The following is an 18,572-nucleotide window of genomic DNA, read 5'->3' as shown; positions in this document are numbered from 1 at the left end:
ACTGGCGGCTTCACCACCTGGTACGGGAACTGTACCACCATGGACCGCAGGGCGCTACGGAGAGTGAGACGTGCGGCACAGCACGTAACAGAATGTGAGTTGCCAGATCTGCATGAACTGTATAAACAGCGGTGCCTCAGGAGGTCCCTGAAGATCATCAAAGACACAAACCATCCCCACAACAGCCTGTTCTCCCTGCTACCCTCAGGGAGAAGATACAGGGTTCCGAAAGCACGCACAAATCGCTTGAGGAACAGTTCCTTCCCGCAGGCCACGAGACTCCTTAACATACACAAATAGTGTAGTAGCCGCACTGTACCGTACTGTAGCTGCTACCATTACGTATGTCTAACGTTTAATTGTATGTTTAATAAGGAATATGCTATTTGCACCTGTATGTCAAATACGCCGAATTTAAAATGCTGAGTTTAATTGTATGTTTAATAAGGAATATGTTATTTGCACCTGTATGTCAAATACGCAGAATTTTCCTATAGTATGAGGCTAACCCTACGAAGCTCTCGAGCTCTCCCTTGTCTCTGGGGGTGGGCCACTCTATGAGCGCCCGTGTCTTCTCTTCCAGGGTGCGGATGCCCCCCGCGCCGAACGTTGCTGGTGCGTTGCACAGACCGAAACTGAGTACTCGAAACTGCCACAGCCCCCTCTCGGTGCGGAAGGCGGTCTTTGGCTTGGCATCGTCGCAGAGGGGCACCTGCCAGTACCCGCTGCGGAGGTCTAGGGATGAGAACCAGGATGACTCCCCCACCGCATCTAACAGCTCCTCGATGATGGGCAGCGGGTACGCGTCTTTCTTAGTCACTCTGTTCAGCCCCCTGTAGTCTACGCAGAATCGCATCTTTGAGCTATTTTTCTTCTTTACCAACACTACCCACGGGCTCTCGGACGGCTCAATGATCCCCGCACGCAGCATGTTCTCTACAGCTTCGTTCGCTATCTCCCTCCGCGCTGCTGGGACTCGACGGGGATGCGACCTGATGGGCCGCGCCCCCTCAGTGTCTATTTGATGTTGTACCAGGTGGGTACAGCCTAGCTCATCATCGGACATCGCAAAAATGTCTTTATATTCCTCTAGTACTCGCCACAGTTCTTCGCTCTGTTGGGGTTCTAAACCCTCACTCTGGCGTTGATGCAATCTTCTCAGCATCTCTAACCTCTCGGTCTCCCCCTCCGCCTGTAGCGGTGGCTGAGGGAAAGTGTTCGGAGGTGGGCCAGGGGCATGGTTTTGGGGAGGGGTTTGGTGCGGGGCAGGGGTCTGGGTTGGGGGAGGGGCTTGGTTTGGGTGAGGGGCTTGGTTCGCTGGGTGGGGCTCGTGCTCAACAGTGACGCGGTGTACTGTGATGCTATTTACGTTTGGTTGCTCCCCTGGAGCGGTGGGAGGGTGACCCATCTGGACTACTGGCCCCCCTGCGAACGTGAGTGTGCTCTTCCCTAGGTCTACTGTGCATTGGTTTAGCGTCAAGTAGTCCTCCCCCAAGATACAGGGCCCCGCCATCTCTACTACCCATACTGGAAATTTCACTGTCTGTCCCCCCACAGTTATCATCACGGACCCCCTTCCCCTCATCGGCATCAACTCACCGGATACTGTCCTCAGCAGCTGTGTCGCTGGCTGCTCCAGAAGCGTTCCCTCGGGCATCATGTTGGCGTTCACCAGCGTTGCCGTACACCCCGTGTCCACCAGGGCGACACAGTACCTCCCCTGCAGGTAGACTGGAACATGGCTCCCTTCGTGCCGCTGCTCGCGGCCCAACCCTCCACTGTCTCTCTTTCAAGCGCCAACTCCAGCGCCACCTCCAGTGTCTTTGGCCGTTTCAGCATTACTTGATCGCTTAGACTTCGCGGCACGATTGCCTGGATAAAGTAATTTCTGGCCAACTCATCCAGCGACTCTGGCGGCAGCCGGCTGTATACGCGCCGGCTGAGGGTCTCAATGTCTGTTACCAGTGCCCGCAGCGACTCCCCCAGTCGTCTACGCCTGTTACACAGTTCGGCAACCACAATGCCTTCCACTTTGCATTGGCCGAAACGCCTCCGCAGGGCCGCCATCACCACATCTAGGTCTTTTGTATCGGCCATCGCCGCCACGCACGTTATAGCTTCGCCTTCGAGGGACATCACCAGATGGCTGGCTCTCTCCTCCCTCGACCAGCCATTCATGTCCGCTGCCATGTTAAACATTGTGCAATATGGCTCCCACTCGCCTTTACCGTTGTATTTCGGCGGAGTCACTTCCTTCTTGCCTCGGCGGGCGCCGTCCCGCGCCGTCTCGATCCGCGCCACTTCCCCGTCACTGGCCCGCAGGCTAGCCTCGCTGGGCCGCGGAATAGCCTCCATGGCTACGGCGACAATGTCGTCTGGCTCGGTCTTCACTCTCACCAGCCCCTGGCTTCCCACTGCCTGTCCCGCTTCACTGACCCGCGGGCTAGCTTCGCTGGGCCGTGGGATAGCTTCCGTGGCTACGGCGGCAGCGCTGTCTAGCTCGGGCTTCACACCCACCAGCACCCGGCCTCCTGCTGTCTGCTCCGCTTGGATCTCTGCAGTAGCGGCTATGTCTGCCCGGTCCTGCTCCTCTTCGGACGCCTGTCTGTCTGCCCCGGCTCTTTCTCTTCCCGCCTCTCGTTTGATTCTTCTCCGCTCTTTCCTCAGGAACTTGTTCACCATCTTGCCGATACGGAGGCAATATTCACCGCTTAACTTCTGACGCCAATGTAGCGTTCCTGGTATTTATGGAATCATGAGGCTTCTTGTTGGTACAGGGTTCTTTATTCACAGTTAGTTATCTTACAACTCTTGGCGGTTGTCACGCACATAGCTAGCTAGCTGCTTCTCTTTTGGCAGTATCTGGAGACTGACTCACGCATGCTCTGTCTGACCGGAAGTCTCCCCCAAGCATAGTGTTCCCCCCCAGTCACACTCCCACACATCAGTTCCTAGCTGCAATCGAGACACTTCTATTGCTCACCACCTTATATGTAACTCTGAATTGCTACAATATATTATTGTTCGGCTACTTTAGACTTATAATTGGGAAACAGGGGAAATCTAGTTTGTGTATAGAAAACTTTATTCAAACCAAATAAATATGTTTACCATATTCCACACAACATTAGGCGACTTTGACAAAGTTTTGAGTTAAGTCCATCTTCCATTGAAAACAGTCACCTTTTTCATCCCAAACTGAGTCCCTTGTCTACATTGGAATCTGCAGGTGAATTAGCAAAACAAAAGGTTGACTGCGGGGGAAGGGCATTGCTATTCACAGTGCATGCAACACATTAAGGCCCATTCTGAGCCAGGAAAAAGCCCTGTTGAAATGATTTTCTATTGCAGACCAACAGGTTTACATTTCAAATAAATGTTTGTTTCAACATAACCACTATAGACTGTGTTAATTAACAGCATACTCCCACATACATATCATATACTGTATCATCATAGAGGTTATTACATACTGTGTAATTTACAGTGGCTGCAGTTTAATTTAGCAGCAGTAATGTGTTTCATATTTCATTCTTTCTCACTGTTGAGCCTTTCTTTCTAAAGCTCAGTGATATGATATTGCAGTGTTTCAGATCAAATGATTGCTTTCTGTCAATGAGTATTGTTTGTTTCATTGTTAGCACTGACAGAGAAATGGTAAAGGTTAAGGTTATCATTAGAGTCATGATCTTGAAAATGCTCTCGCGTCTGGTCTTGGTCTCGTTCCAGCACGGCAACAGGGTTGGAGGGTGGAGCGCTTTGTCTCACTGAAGGTCGTCAGCAAGGGAGGACAGCAGGATGAAAAAACAAGTCAAAACAGTCAAGAGAGTGCAGAGCCAGGTCCAAAAACATAATATGCTGCACAACTTGAATGTAAAAGCTTATTTCACAGCAGTATTCACAGCAGAATATTATATGTGATTAGGGTTGCGAGGGTGCGATGTTAACCAAATAGCGGTGGTATTTATGAATTAATTAATTGGTTTATGAAGTAGCTGCGATACTGTTTGGTTGCGACGCTGTACATTCACAACCTGACAGCTGATCTCTGCATGAGAGACACCAGTGGATAGGCTACTACTACAGCACAGTCATGCGGCTGAAGCACTATAGGCTATCACTACCAGTAATATTGAAAGGCGCAAAACAAATAACGTTAACGATACAGATCCTGACCAACAACGTGTGTGTTGCTGGCAGAAAACAGGCAGAATTACTGGCGGATAACGTTAGTTATCGCGTGGCTTTTGAACCTAACGTTATTGGAGAGCGAGAAACACGGTGCAATGTTGTTATGGTCAAACTTCCCCCACTTCACTATATCACGCAGTATTTGCGAGGGGTTTATATACACCCCATGGCTGTATGTGTTTCTCTTAGGGTTTAAATTTCATTTTATTTTATTTTGTCCAATATTCAAATATTCCAGGATTGCATGTTGTGTTTTACAAATAAATATGATTTCTATCTTTTTAGCCAGATTTGATGGTTTTCTTTGTTTGGGTTAGCTAGGGTTTGAACTTTCTTAAAGCTCATAGCTTTCTGGGAAATATCCAAACAGCTGGTGTTTGAACAGGAGAAGGAACACAATTTACATTAACCTTAACATGAATTGAAACTCACTGACCTTGAATTCTTGTAATGTTACAAGTCACAATGTCTGTCTTTGAGGTGCTTCAAAGTTGGAAATGTTTAGCCTACTAGGCCTTTGAATGAATAAAAACTGCAAACGCAGTGGCACAGGGTGTCAGGTGACTTCCGCCTGTAGAGACTGCTCACACGTGCCACCTGGCGGCTCTTTTGCGCACTGCAGCTGCTGGTGAAAAAGGGAGGGGGGGAAATCACCCTAATTACTCCGGGAGGATGCAGCAGGCCGCTGCACCGCCGCAGCGTCGCGTTATACAGACCTATCATCGGAATAATGTTGGGATTCTGGGACTTTATGCCTCTCTGATGTCTTTACTCACGTCTTTCTGGAAAATCTCCAATTCAAATTGGCAAAAGACCATCTTGGCTTGACCATACCCAGAGATCCGAAACTGATATTTAAGCTGAATTTTGACGATTTTGTTTTAAGACTTAAACAATCTATAGACAACTGGAAAATCCTGCCCCTGCCCATGCTTGGTCGCATAAACTCAATTACGATGTTTTCACTTCCCAGTTTCCTCTATCTGTGTCAAACCCTCCCCATCTTTCTTACATCAGTTTTTTTTTTCAAAACTGGACTCCATAATTCTGTCTTACATCTGGAACTATAAGAACCATAGAATCTCGAAAATTCATTTGCAAGAATCCAAGTCTGTAGGAGGGCTGGCCTTACCAGTGTTTAGGCACTGCTACTGGGCTAGTAATGTTAGGGCTCTAATGTTTTGGCGCCAGGGGATCCCTGGCAATATAACCCCCGGGGCCCCCCTCTGGCTGAAAATGGAGGTCAGCTCTATTGGCAACTCTTCACTGCCAGCCATGCTATTCGCTAAGTTAGAGAACCCTGGGACCCTAGGAAATTTAAGTTTTGTTGTGGAAAAACAGTCAGAATTTTAAACCAAATTAGGAGTGCTTTGAGCCTACCAGATGTTTCTGTCCATATGCCAATATGTTTCAATCACTCTTTTCTGTGTCCATGGTCAGACAGAAACTACCATGTGAGAAGGGGCTAGTCTCCATCAAAGACTTATATATACGTAGATGGTCACTTTGCATCCTTTGATCTACTGAAGAGGACGTTTGAGTTGCCTGGCACGAACTGGCTCAGATAACTGCAACTCAGAAATGATGTTCGATCCAAAATTCGCACTTTTTAAGTGCTTCCAGATGAAAATGCTTTTTCATGTACTGCTAAGCCCTGCTCACTCCAAGCACCTCATTTCTAGATTTGTATGTCTGTTTGACAACTGTACCACAGCCTCTACTGAGAGGATTAGAGAAGCATGGCAGGGGGAACTCGGCATTGACTTACCTGACATTATATCGGACAGGAGTATGTCTGTGATACAGCTTTGCTCAGTTAACAGTAGACAACAGCTGATCCAATTTAAGGTCACTCACTGTCTTCACTATTCTAACCATAAGTTGCACAAGATGTACCCGTCTCTCTCACCACTGTGTGTTAGGTGTCGTATATCAGAGAGCACTCTATCTCATGCTTTCTGGTCCTGCCCTTTACTGACTGGTTTCTGGGCCAGGGTATTTGACTGGTACTCTAAGGCCTACAGGATAGCCCTTCAGCCAGAGGCAGAACTCCCCATCTTTGGCTGCTCGGAGTCCTCTTTGGACCTCTCTCTGACACAGGGGACAATCATTGCCAATAAACTCATCTTGCAGGAGTGGAAGTCCCCTTCTCCACCCTCTTTTCAGCTGTGGCTGGCGGACATGATCTCTGTTATACGAATGGAGAGACTCAGGTACCTGAGGACCAACTCACTCGGGAGGTTTCTAGTTTTTTAGGACCTGTTTCTGGTTTACCTCGACGAGGTCGGGGGTGATGGGTGATGGGTATATATAATATATATATATATATATATATATATATATATATATATATATATATATATATATATATATATATATATATAGCCACAGCTGAATATATATATATATATAGCCACAGCTGAATATATATATATATATATATATATATATATATATATATATATATATATATATATTGTGTGTGTGTGTGTGTGTGTGTGTGTGTCTGTGTGTCTGTGTGTGTCTGTGTGCGTGTGCATGTGCATGTGTGTTATTTTCAGTTTTTTGTTTGTTTTGCTTTGTTTTGTTTTATTGTCTGTTCAGCCTTGTGTGTGTTATAAAAAAAGGGGGGGAGAAAAGATGACTGTAGGCTACATTCTAAGCTGCAATATTATTGTTCTTCTAAAGCTTTGAAAATATGTTGGCTTGACTATGCACCAACGTGGACTGTACTCTACCTTGCAATAAAAAAAAATATATAATTTCTTGGGGGGGGATTCTGAAGATGAACATGTCCGTCCATGTCTGTTCATGTCAGGCCTGTTGTTGAGCCGGATGTGCTCGTGGGATATTGGGGTGGGGGTGGGGGCTAAAGCTTCTGGCATACTCTTCGCGCACGCGCTGGAGGCGGGGCTCCGAGGAGGGCGCACGCACTCTGCGCCGGCCAAAACAGAACATACTCAGTGCGCAGCTCCAGGCTCCAGGCAGTCTGAATGAAATTGAATGTAACCAATTCTATGTATTAAATTATAAAAAACGACCCCTCCACATTTGGGAAGGCTAAGCCACACAACTAGTTCGTTATAATCGAACATCATGCTTTGAAGGCGACTTTAACGACGGTGAGGACTCAATCACAGCAGATATCCGCTGATAGCCTACCACGGAGATCTCACAGGCACAGGCAGCAAAACCGACGCGCTGATAGAGAAATCTCCATGGACGCGCCGCGCTGCGCTCAGGCCTCGCCCCCCGACACGCCCCGTGCGATGTCGTCATAATCGCCATGCGCCCTATGCGCTTGGCTGGGCGCGAAGAGTATGCCACAAGCTTAAGAGTCCTAGTGGGGGGTTTCGAGTCTTCTTGATAATGTGGACGGCAGTTGGGAAGAAGCGGTTTTGATCTTGACAGACCTCAGTCTCTTGCTGAGTACCCTCGCTTCACCAGAGAGCCTGGTCCACATTACTACAGGCAGGAAGACCCACCCTGTCTTCCGGTGGGTCTTCTGCTTTGTGTGCCGCAGTGTTTTGGTTCCCCCATTTTACCGTTTTGACCAGTGTGTTATGCCATTATTTGCGATGCCATTATTTGGTTTTAGTAGATACTCATGTCGCCCATGTTTTCTGGACAGAATGCAAGGATTGAGCAGGAGCACAGCTGCACTTTGGTTCCCGGCGGATGTCGGCGGGGCATCCGCCCATAGCCGGAAGACCCGGAAGGAGGTTTTCCCATCAAGACTACTTGCTGAGGGTATTTTAAAGAGTCCGTGTCTGGGGTGGGAGGGGTTGGCCATGATGTTACGAGTCCACTTCACCGTCCTGGTGGTGTGCAGGTCCTGAAGGGATGGCAGGTTGCATCCTATCACCTTTTCAGTACATGGAATGATACGCTGCAGTCTGCAGATGTCCTTGAGAGTAGCAGCAGTGTACCAGACGGTGATGGAGGAGGTGATGGACTCAGCGATGGACATGTAGAAGTGTTCCATCGTTGCCTTTTTCATCGTTGTAATGTGCCATCATTGCCTTTTTCATCATTGTCTTGTCAATTAACAAGTCAGAGTCCGAGTCTCCAACTTCTGAGTCCGAATGCATGAATGCTCGAGTCCAACATCGAGTCACCAATGCTCAAGTCAAAGTCGAGTCCTGAAAATGAGTCCAGGACTCGAGTACAACAATGGTTGCCTACTGCTGGCCAGTTTCACCCAAATTTCTCCCCACAATCTGTTTGGTTTATATGAAATTCCGCCTTAGACACCCCTGATTCCTGCCCTGTCTCCTTTCAAACCTAATCTAAACCTAAAAGTTTTCTGCTTGAAAGTAGTTCTTGTTAAATAGATTAGAAAAAGGGGCTGAGTAAGTAGGTTTTAGTCTTTGACATTAAGACCTAACTGGGCCTAATGGTAATAAAAAACTGCCCATTTCTTAATTTAGAAATCGGTGAATGGCAAATCTATGAAACCCCTCTAGCTAGGTTAACACGTTCACTGCCAATGACGTATTAATACGTCAAAAAAAATCCAACGGTTGACTGCCAATGACGTATTAATACGTCAAAAAAATGAATTTCTTTTTTTTGACCGTGGGATGTGCATCTAACCCTTTTACATCTCTTATATAAATATTGGAGCCACCGAACGTGTACAACCCATTCCACCGACACACTAAGTGGCGACAGTGCTCTCCTGACTAGAGGAAGGCAAGCAAAAAGCAGTGTGAGGAAGCCATTCTCATGAAAATGGATTGGCGAAAACGCTTTCGTTTTCGCGCTGATTGCTGGCGGTGCGGGATTGCAAATTTGCATAATAGATTACGGGTGGAACACACTTTGAAACACGCAGCATAAATAAGACCAGAATCGCAAAAGCTTCATCAAAGCTCTCAACCGAAACTCCAAGAAACGAGCGAGCCCATCCAGACTTGCACAGCGGCCGCCAGCAGACAGGCACAGCAGCAGCAAAGCAGTGAGCCTGGTGACGCGAGGTTACAGCAGCAACAGAAACGAGCTTGTGACACGCCCGCTGCAGCCAAGAAGAACACACACGGAGGGAGGAGTTTGAAGGAGAGGGGTGTTTCCTGCTGTTATGGAGGAAATGACTGTTCAAAACTATTGTTTAGATGTCTGACGTCTTACTGATGCCAAAAATGAATGGTTAAAGTGACTGTTCTATCGAATTTCACAAAAAGCCGTTTATATCTCAGAATAAATTTTCAGACGCTGAAACCATGCTGTATTCAACTGCTAATGCTTACATAACTACTAACTCTACAAACTAACTCTTTTAGACAGAGAAAGCACACATTCTATTAGTTCTTTTGAGATATTGTGTGTTCACAAAATCCTAACAGAAACGAATCCTCGGCTCTTGAAAGATGAGCCAGAATCCTCAAAAAAAAAACTTGGCAGAAGCTAACTACAGTATTGAAAAACGGCTGGCAGTGAATGTGTTAACACAAAACCACAGGGATTTCATAAGGGAGAGAATGGACTTCGAAAAATGGCTCAACACACACACACACAGCAGTAGCAGTGCCTTCCAGTCAGGTGACGGTGATGTTTGTGTTGCACAGCTGCCAAACTGTTTTCAGCTGTTCTCCTCTCTCCTCCTCACCACCTGGAGACGCCTGGCAGCTCTCACAGCATCTCGTCTCTCCTCTCTCCTCCTCACCACCTGGAGAGGCCTGGCAGCTCCCACAACATCCAGCTGTTCTCCTCTCTCCTCCTCACCACCTGGAGACGCCTGGCAGCTCTCACAGCATCTCGTCTCTCCTCTCTCCTCCTCACCACCTGGAGACGCCTGGCAGCTCCCACAGCATCTCCTCTCTCCTCCTCACCACCTGAAGAGGCCTGGCAGCTCCCACAGCATAAGCCCTCGTTCACACAGGACGCTGAAGCAACGCTAAACCGAAGCTGTACCTGCGCTGTACCCACAAGTTTCATTTCGGCGTCCTTGTTAAGTTAACAGGCGAAGCCGTTCACACCACCATGCTGACGCCATCCCAAAGCCACGCTCACGCCACGCCGAAGCGATCACTCAGGCCTGACGCCGAATTTCCAAGTTTGACGCTGAAGCCGTGAGGCATGAAGTCAATGGGAGTTGTGGGCGGGTTCAAAGCGCGAGAGTAGGCGCTGAGAGGAAAAGAGAAGGCATCTTGTGTGAACAACAAGGCGTATGTTCAGCTTGTGCCTGCTTCAAGCTTCAGTTCTGCTTACGTTCGGCGTCCTGTGTGAATGTAGGCTAAAGCTGTTCTCCTCTCTCCTCACCACTTGGAGTCTCCTGGCAGCTCCCATAGCATCCAGCTGTTCTCCTCTCTCCTCCTCACCACCTGGAGATGCCTGGCAGCTCCCACAGCATCCAGCTGTTCTCCTCTCTCCTCCTCACCACCTGGAGACGCCTGGTAGCTCCCATAGCATCCAGCTGTTCTCCTCTCCTCCACTCCTTGGTTATGCATGCAGAGATATTTTTCAACCCTCCTTTTAAAACAAATACAAAGAGACGAGTGAAAAGCTTAGAAAATATATAAAAAGTTTTTATTTTCCACCTTTTTTACACAATAATCTTGTTATGAATAAAATTGACATCATTGAGAGCAGCTCATCTGACTGGCGGACCATTGTATGTTCTTATTAGCATATCAATATTGACGGCACAAATTATGTGGCCACCGGCAGCTTCTACTGTAGTAAACCAGAACTTGATGACAATGAACCATTTAACCCTTATTGAGCCTGGTGACTATGTACAGTATGTATAGATTTTATTCATTAGCTATTTACTCAGTATTTTACAACCACAGTCATTTACTGTTGGCAGCTGTACTGGAACAATTCAGTCATTAGTGTCTTTCTCAAGGACACATCCGTCCAAACATGTTTACTGGGCCTGGGATTTGATGTGGTCTGCATGGGAATGGGGCCCTATAAGCCTGCAGTCTCTCTCTCTCTCTCTCTCTCTCTCTCTCTCTCTCTCTCTCTCTGTGTCTCTCCTTATCTCATCGTCTGGCTGCCCATCCTCTAAACTCAAGACACTATTATTTTGTTATAATGTTCTATTCTGAACTTTGAATTCAGTTTCAAGGTCAGTTACTGAGCTTGACACACTAGACTAAAAAACGCTATGTGGGTGTGCACTGCAAAAACTCTTCATTAGTCCTAAAATTGCATTTATTTTTTAAATAAATTGAACAATCTGCCAATGGGGTTAGACAATTTCACTTGCTGCCAATGCAAATCAACTTGTTCCAAGATTTTTCTAGAATCAAGTGTCATTTTCTTGATTGCAGTGAAGTGATCTGCTTTAAGTGCAGAACCCATTGGTGGCGTACAGCCGCCCCATTCATCCTATTACTTTCTATATACAACCCCACAGCAGTGTCACGTTGTCTCCTTGTCTGTTGTCCCATGTTATGTGTGGTAGTGTCGCCGGCTGGCGTCGTCTCTTCATCCCTGTTGTCCCATGCTGGTGTGTGGCAGTGTCGGCGCCTGGCGTCGTCTCCTCGTCCCTGTTGTCCCATGTTGTGTGTGGCAGTGTTGCCGCCTGGCGTCGTCTCCTCGTCCCTGTTGTCCCATGCTGTGTGGCAGTGTCGTCGCCTGGCGTCGTCTCCTCGTCCCTGTTGTCCCATGCTGTGTGTGGCCGTGTCGCCTCCTGGTGTCCTCATCTCGTCCCTGTTGTCCCATGCTGTGTGTGGCCATGTTGCCTCCTAGCGTCATCTCCTCATCCCTGTTGTCCCATGCTGTGTGTGGCCGTGTCGCCTCCTGGCATCGTTTCCTCGTCCCTGTTGTCCCATGCTGTGTGTGGCAGTGTCGCCACCTGGTGTCGTCTCGTCCCTGTTGTCCCATGCTGTGTGTGGCCGTGTCGCCTCCTGGCATCGTTTCCTCGTCCCTGTTGTCCCATGCTGTATGTGGCAGTGTCGCCACCTGGTGTCGTCTCGTCCCTGTTGTCCCATGCTGTGTGTGGCCGTGTCGCCTCCTGGCATCGTCTCGTCATCCCTGTTGTCCCATGCTGTGTATGGACGTGTCGCCTCTTGGCGTCGTCATCTCGTCCCTGTTGTCCCATGCTGTGTGTGGCCATGTCGCCTCCTAGCGTCGTCTCCTCATCCCTGTTGTCCCATGCTGTGTGTTGCCGTGTCACCTCCTGGCATCGTTTCCTCGTCCCTGTTGTCCCATACTGTGTGTGGCCGTGTCGCCTCCTGTCGTCGTTTCCTCGTCCCTGTTGTCCCATGCTGTGTGTGGCAGTGTCGCCGCCTGGCATCGTCTCCTCGTCCCTGTTGTTCCATGCTGTGTGTGGCAGTGTCGCCGCCTGGCATCATTTCCTCGTCTCTGTTGTACCATGCTGTGTGTGGCAGTGCCACGCTGTGCTAGGGGCGTCACCCGCGTCAGACGACAGCAGTGTCGCCGCCTTATTATTGATCACAAATTATCTTAGGACCAATTGTGTGGATCTTTAAGAAAGGCCAAAAGCGCTTGTATTTCCTTAAGAAATTTAGCTTTTTTAATGTTGATAACAAAATCCGTACTCTTTTTTTATAAGTATTCTATTGAGAGCCTACTTAGCAGTATGCACTATGCAATATGCGATAGATATGCACTTTAAATATGCCGGGCTGCTATAAATATGCACTTTAATGCACAGTATTATTGTGCATGTGCATGTGCATGCAGTATTATTGTGCGTATTATCGACCGCTATAGATGATTTTATGATTTTTATGATTTATGTATGTCATTTTAATGTCTGTGTCCTCATGTAGGCTACAACAAATTGCCTCCTTGGAGGACATTAAAGTTTTCTACCTACCTACCTACCATGCTGTGTGTAGCAGTGACACGCTGTGCTAGGGGCATCACATGACCCACATCAGAGGACGCACTTCGCGTTGCAAGATGTGTTTTGGACTTTATGACTTAGCCACAGATGTGTACACGTCAGAAGCGAATTTCTGAAAAATCGACCGTGGTTCGAAAAAACTAACGCTCAGCGAAACTTCGCTGTTGGTATGCACGGTTGCATTGACAGATATAGGTTTGGAAAATATTATTGACGTGCGAATTAATCGCACGAAAGAAATGCTCCCGATGTGTAAGGACCTTTACTGTGGAGTTATCTCACTTCACTCGCAGAGTGTTTCTCTTGGTTTAAGAAAAATAAAATCTGAAGTATTAGAGGACATGACGTGTAAGATGGAGTGTGTGGAGAGAGAATGTATTAAAAACGTTCTAAGTGGATTGGACAAGACATGTTGTTCCATGCTGAAAGCATCAAGGCTGCCATGACAGACTGCTAATTTTGCCAAGTTGTGACTGTGGCAAATGGATGGTGCTCATTAATCCCTGCTGAACACACACAGCTCTCCACAAAGACTTCAGCAAAGAGCTGGACAAACACACCCTGTTTCTTTTGGCTCATGGAGCTATTTGTCTTTGTATCGGTGCTTGTATTTGTATGTATACTGTAGTTCTGCTCCAAACACAGTGTTTGATTAAGGCTATTGGGGATCAGGTACTTCAGTGAGGCAATCAACAGATATCAATATAATTCACTGAGAAGCTTTTATCACATCACAAAGAGGGGTTAATGGCAAATGAATTGAGAAGACTTGGACACCTTCACCTATCCCATAACCCGGAGAGTCATTGGGGCACTACAGATGATCTGTTGACAAGCTCTCTCCATCTCTCTCTGTCCTGGGCAGCTCTCACTGTTTCACCGAGTTTTAATTGATTCCACTGTAAATCCTCCCATCTTTACTTTTGTCTCCCCTGTTTCCCCTATATGATGACCCTATATGATGAGATTGGCCTACGCAAATTATGCATGGGGAGAATTACAGCATATGCCTCACGCAAACTGTATTACAGGGACTGTGAGATTGGTTTGATTGATGTAACGTCCAGGCATTGCCAGGGAACACCTGTGAATAATTCTGGTGGTTAACACCGCCCAAATCCCGTTTGCGTCATGCACAAATGACTTGGCATGTCTCCAATTTGCGCTTGCACCCGATGTTGTGCCGAGTTACGCACCCCCACCGAGTATTGCATCCCCACCATATTTTGGGGCTGTTTTAACTTAAAAACAGGGAGGTCACGTCTACCCAAACAATTATATAATTTTTAAACAGTTACGTTTCTGTATAAATCATTACAATATGCTCCCGTGAGGTGGGGATGAGTTTTGCGGCAGGGGTGCAAAACTTGGCACAACAACTCGACACTTGCGCGCGGTGGACTGCTATCGGCATGCATTAAGGCACACAAAAAGGTGTGCAAGCAAAAAAAGCGGATAGCGCCTGTACCAAGATAGGGCCCCACAAGTTTTGTATCACAGTTTGAGCTTCAATTAATTCGATTAACTTAACTCTTCATACTAGTCTGTTTATAACATGGCCATGCTGAGCAGAACGAGACCAAAGAAACCATGGCATTACGCACGTATATAGGCCTATTGGTGCCGCGTCTATGTGCCGACAGACTGCAGTGCCGACAGTCCGCAATACCGATACTTCACAAGCAGAACCAGCTGAGCGAGGCGGTGTGCAGCGTGTCGGGGGACCGGCTGGAGCTAACCTCTCCCAGCCCCCACGCCTCAACCTAACCTCTCCCACCCCCCATGCCTAAACCTAACGTTGGCATTGCGGGCTGTCGGCACTGCGGGTGGCCGGCATAGCGGGTGGACCCCGGCCTATTGCGCTCCGCTCCATTTACCAGACTTTCACAACAAATTGCATAATAAAAGCCAATATTCCAGGACATCGCCATTCAGTCCATAATATAGCGACGTTCCAACTATAATCCATTCCCTCTCAGTAGCCTATTAAGCACCTGCAAGCCATCAGCTCCATTCTGTTCTTGTGCATGATGCGTCGTGTCATATTTCCTTCTGTGAGGAACCCAAATATAACAGTGATCATGGCGATTGCCACTGAAGAAGAGCGAGGTGAAGTTCATGTAATGAAAAGTAAGTTTGGAGACAGAGAGGAGAGCAGAGCATGGAGGAGTGATGCCCGCCTGCATGAACGCATGATGATCAAGAGATAGAGAGAGGGCAATGCGGCGCGCCTGCATGAACGCAGAGAGAGAGAAAGACAGAGAGAGAGAAGGCAATTTGCGATTCTGGCGTGTGAAATAGCAAGTGGGGGGCACGGTGGCTCAGTGGTAGAGCTGTCGCCTCACAGTCAGAAGGTCCTGAGTTCGATTCTCGCCTGGGACACTGTGGGCGCTGTGGTTGTGTTCCCCCCCATATCTTCAGTGCCTACTGCCCAGGTGGGGTATCTCGTCGTAAGGGCCTTTCTCTCTGTGTGGAGTTTGCATGTTCTCCCCGTGCTCCCCCAGGGGGTTCCTCCGTATATAACCCCCCCACTAAAAACATGCAGAAGATCAGATCGTCATCGTCATCCGACCAGTGACGACAACATCCGAAGTTGGTCCCCGGGCGCTGTACGAGAAAGCGACCACTGCTCCTGGCCTGCCCCCCGGAGGAAAGGACATGCCTGGATGGGTTAAATGCAGAGGACACTTTTCACCGGCCACTGTCAGCATGAGTGTGTTGTGGCCGCATGCATGTGTTGTGGTGTTCGTGTGACAATAAAAGACGGGCTTGTCCCGTTACGAGAGTTTTTTTAAAGTGTGGCGTGTGAGTGTGTGAAGAGGTTAAATTGCATGACTCTCACGCTCTCAATGGAAATCCAAAATGTTCACAATCCAATTTTTGCTGACTCGTGGTTTGGAGTTTTCACAGAAGCTTTCAGCATCCCCTCGCCCCTTCCACCGGGGCCCTGTCTCGTGTCATTTGTTTCAGTTAGCGGGTAATGTGTGTGGTTGTCAGAAACGATTGGCTTTGGTGGTCTGAGCCACCCACTCAAAAGCGCGGCGGACAGTAAATTGTATTTTGCCCCGAGTTATTGGGCTATTATTATGGCGCTTGAAGAGAACAATGTTTGCCACTCTTCACAGGCGGACAATTAGAATGATCATTAATGGGCGGTATCAGCACATCTGTGGGGCAGTGCGGGTATAATGGAGTTATAGACCACTTATGGGGCAATCAATCAATGTGATTGCTAACTAAACTGTCTTTTGTTGTACCAGATCTGAATAGCTGCTCATTGCTTCAACTGGAGAGCCACAGAGAAAGTGTTTGGAGTGGGATGTGTGAGTGTAAATGGTTATGGCATGTTGCTCTGTAGCAGGCTAATGTTGCATGTGCTCTTAGTTTAGCTTATCTCTAGTTGCAGGCTGTGCATCACAAACCTCCCAGCAACTGTGGCTCAGGTCAAGTGGAGAATTAGCTGTGTGCAAATAATAGCCTATAGAACAACTGAGCTAGAAAAAGAGCTAGGTATGTGAAAAAGATGTTGTGGGTGTAGGTGAGCGTTTATAGCTAAGTGAAAGTGAATGGTTCAGTAAAGTGGACGTTTCCAAATAGGTTAGCCTACTGTGACTCATATCAGTAAAGTGTTTTTTGTCTTTAGTCTGAGTCTCAACTCCAAAACACTGCGTTATTTGAGTGAACTCGATTTGAATCCGTTTGTCATCTGTTTGTTTTGGCTTTGATAGTTTGCTAACCAACCAGCTATTTAGCAAAGCAACCATAATAACATACATCTAGCCTAGGCCTACTAGATGTGTTTAGAGCAGTGTTTATCAAAATTGGATCCAGGGACCCCCAGGGATCCTTGAGGGGGTTCCAGGGGCCCCCCAGCAAAAAGGGTAATACTTTATTTTCACTATAATTCCATCCATATGTAGCACAATGACAGAATATATAACTATTTTGGCCATGGGTTTCATACACTTTCTGTAATAAACAGCTAAAGGGAAAAACATCAAAGTCCGTGGTCTAATTGTGTCAGTTTAGGGGTCCTGGACATGACATGAAAATGTTTTAGATCCACTGGTTTAGAGCAAGGCGGTGTTACAAGTGGATAAAGTAAACACAAAAACTACCATCAGTCATGAAATGTTTAGTTCCCAGTGAATGAAGAAGGAAGTGGAGAGCACACATCAGCTCAGCCAACCCGATCTCCAAAAAAATTGTAAAATAGCAACGTTTGTGGACAAACGTTGCTATTTTACAATTTCGGCTAAGAAATTGTGAAATGGTAACGTATGTGTCTACAGCGGTGGGCGTGGTTTGGGCGTGGTTTACGGCGATTTTCTGTTTCTAACCCCTCCCCCTACTCTAATCCTAACCCTAAAATCTCAGAACGTTACTATTTTACAATTTTCGAGCCGAAATTGTAAAATAGCAACGTTGGTCCAAAACGTTGGTATTATACAATTTTCTGTGAGACTGTGTTGCATGGCTCAGCAGGTCAGGTGCAGGACAGATACATGATAAACTTAGAAAATAAATAAAGTCCAAAGAATGATGAAGACCTGTTTGGTCGAAACTGACCTGGGAGCTTTATTTTCAGTCTGTGTCTTATTTATTTTCTTAGTTTCCAAGTGAAAGCACAGAAATTCACCATGTTTATTCCAAGTAGTTCACAGATATTGTTGCCCAAGAGCTGAGGACCTTCAACATTCTCTTCTGTTGTCTTCTCATATTATTTTCTGTTCTCAACTACAATACAACAATCCCCTCTCCTCTTCTCTCTGTAGAATAGAGACACTAACGCCAAGTCAAGTCAAAGCACGGTCGTCTTCCATATTAATTGAACCCCTCGTCTCCCCCTGTGTTTTCCTAGATGACCCAAGAACAGTGCACTCATAGGAACAATGTCCAGAGCTCAGAGAAACCCCAAGTGTACAAAGTGGGAATATACGGCTGGAGGAAACGCTGCCTTTACTTCTTTGTCCTGCTGTTGATGATCCTGATCCTGGTCAACCTGGCACTAACCATCTGGATCCTCAAAGTCATGAACTTCACAATAGTAAGACTTCAACCTTTTGCACAATCCTGTTTTGCTTGACAAGTTTACTAGGAGATAGTGTGTTGTTAAGTGGCAGAACATTTTGCTGTGTGTGTGTGTGCGTGTGTGCGTGCGTGTGTGCGTGCATGTGTGTGTGGCCTATGTGATGGGATTGTCAAATTCAAATGACAGTGGAAATTGCAAACTACACAAGGCAATTTAAAGACCAATTCAACAGCCAGCCAAGAGCAGATGGCAATTTCACTTGCATATTGCTAGTGGGGCTTTGCACAGATTTGGGTTTGGAGTTTCTCTTTAAGAGAGAATGGTCACACTTTCTTTGGATAGTCCACCATTGATACTCAACTCCCTATTAAGTGACTATAATGTGCCACTAAAAAGTCAAGTGATCCTCATGATTATGTGAAAAGCATCAATAGATATCAGTGTCTGGGCTGGTCCTTCTTTCTCTTTCCTCCTCCTGTATCTCCTGTGTGGGCTGTCTGTCTGTCTGTCTGTCTGTCTGTCTGT

The 18,572-nt window shown here is 47.1% G+C and overlaps 1 protein-coding gene across 1 annotated transcript in view; it reads left to right on the top strand.

Annotated features, from left to right (window-relative positions):
* Positions 1 to 17,876: 17,876 nt before the first annotated feature.
* The window catches only part of sgcd (sarcoglycan, delta (dystrophin-associated glycoprotein)), a gene marked incomplete at both ends in the record, with an annotated part of 474,154 nt that continues 473,458 nt past the window's right edge, over positions 17,877 to 18,572 (top strand). The window contains one exon of the mRNA XM_083642995.1: positions 17,877 to 18,062. Coding sequence (XP_083499121.1) covers positions 17,877 to 18,062 — 186 coding nt within the window. The remainder of the gene's footprint in view (positions 18,063 to 18,572) is intronic.

The sequence above is a fragment of the Poromitra crassiceps genome, assembly GCF_964638095.1.
Source record: "Poromitra crassiceps genome assembly, chromosome: 1".
NCBI classification, from domain to species: Eukaryota; Metazoa; Chordata; class Actinopteri; order Beryciformes; family Melamphaidae; genus Poromitra; species Poromitra crassiceps.
This window is presented reverse-complemented; position numbering and strand designations above follow the sequence as displayed.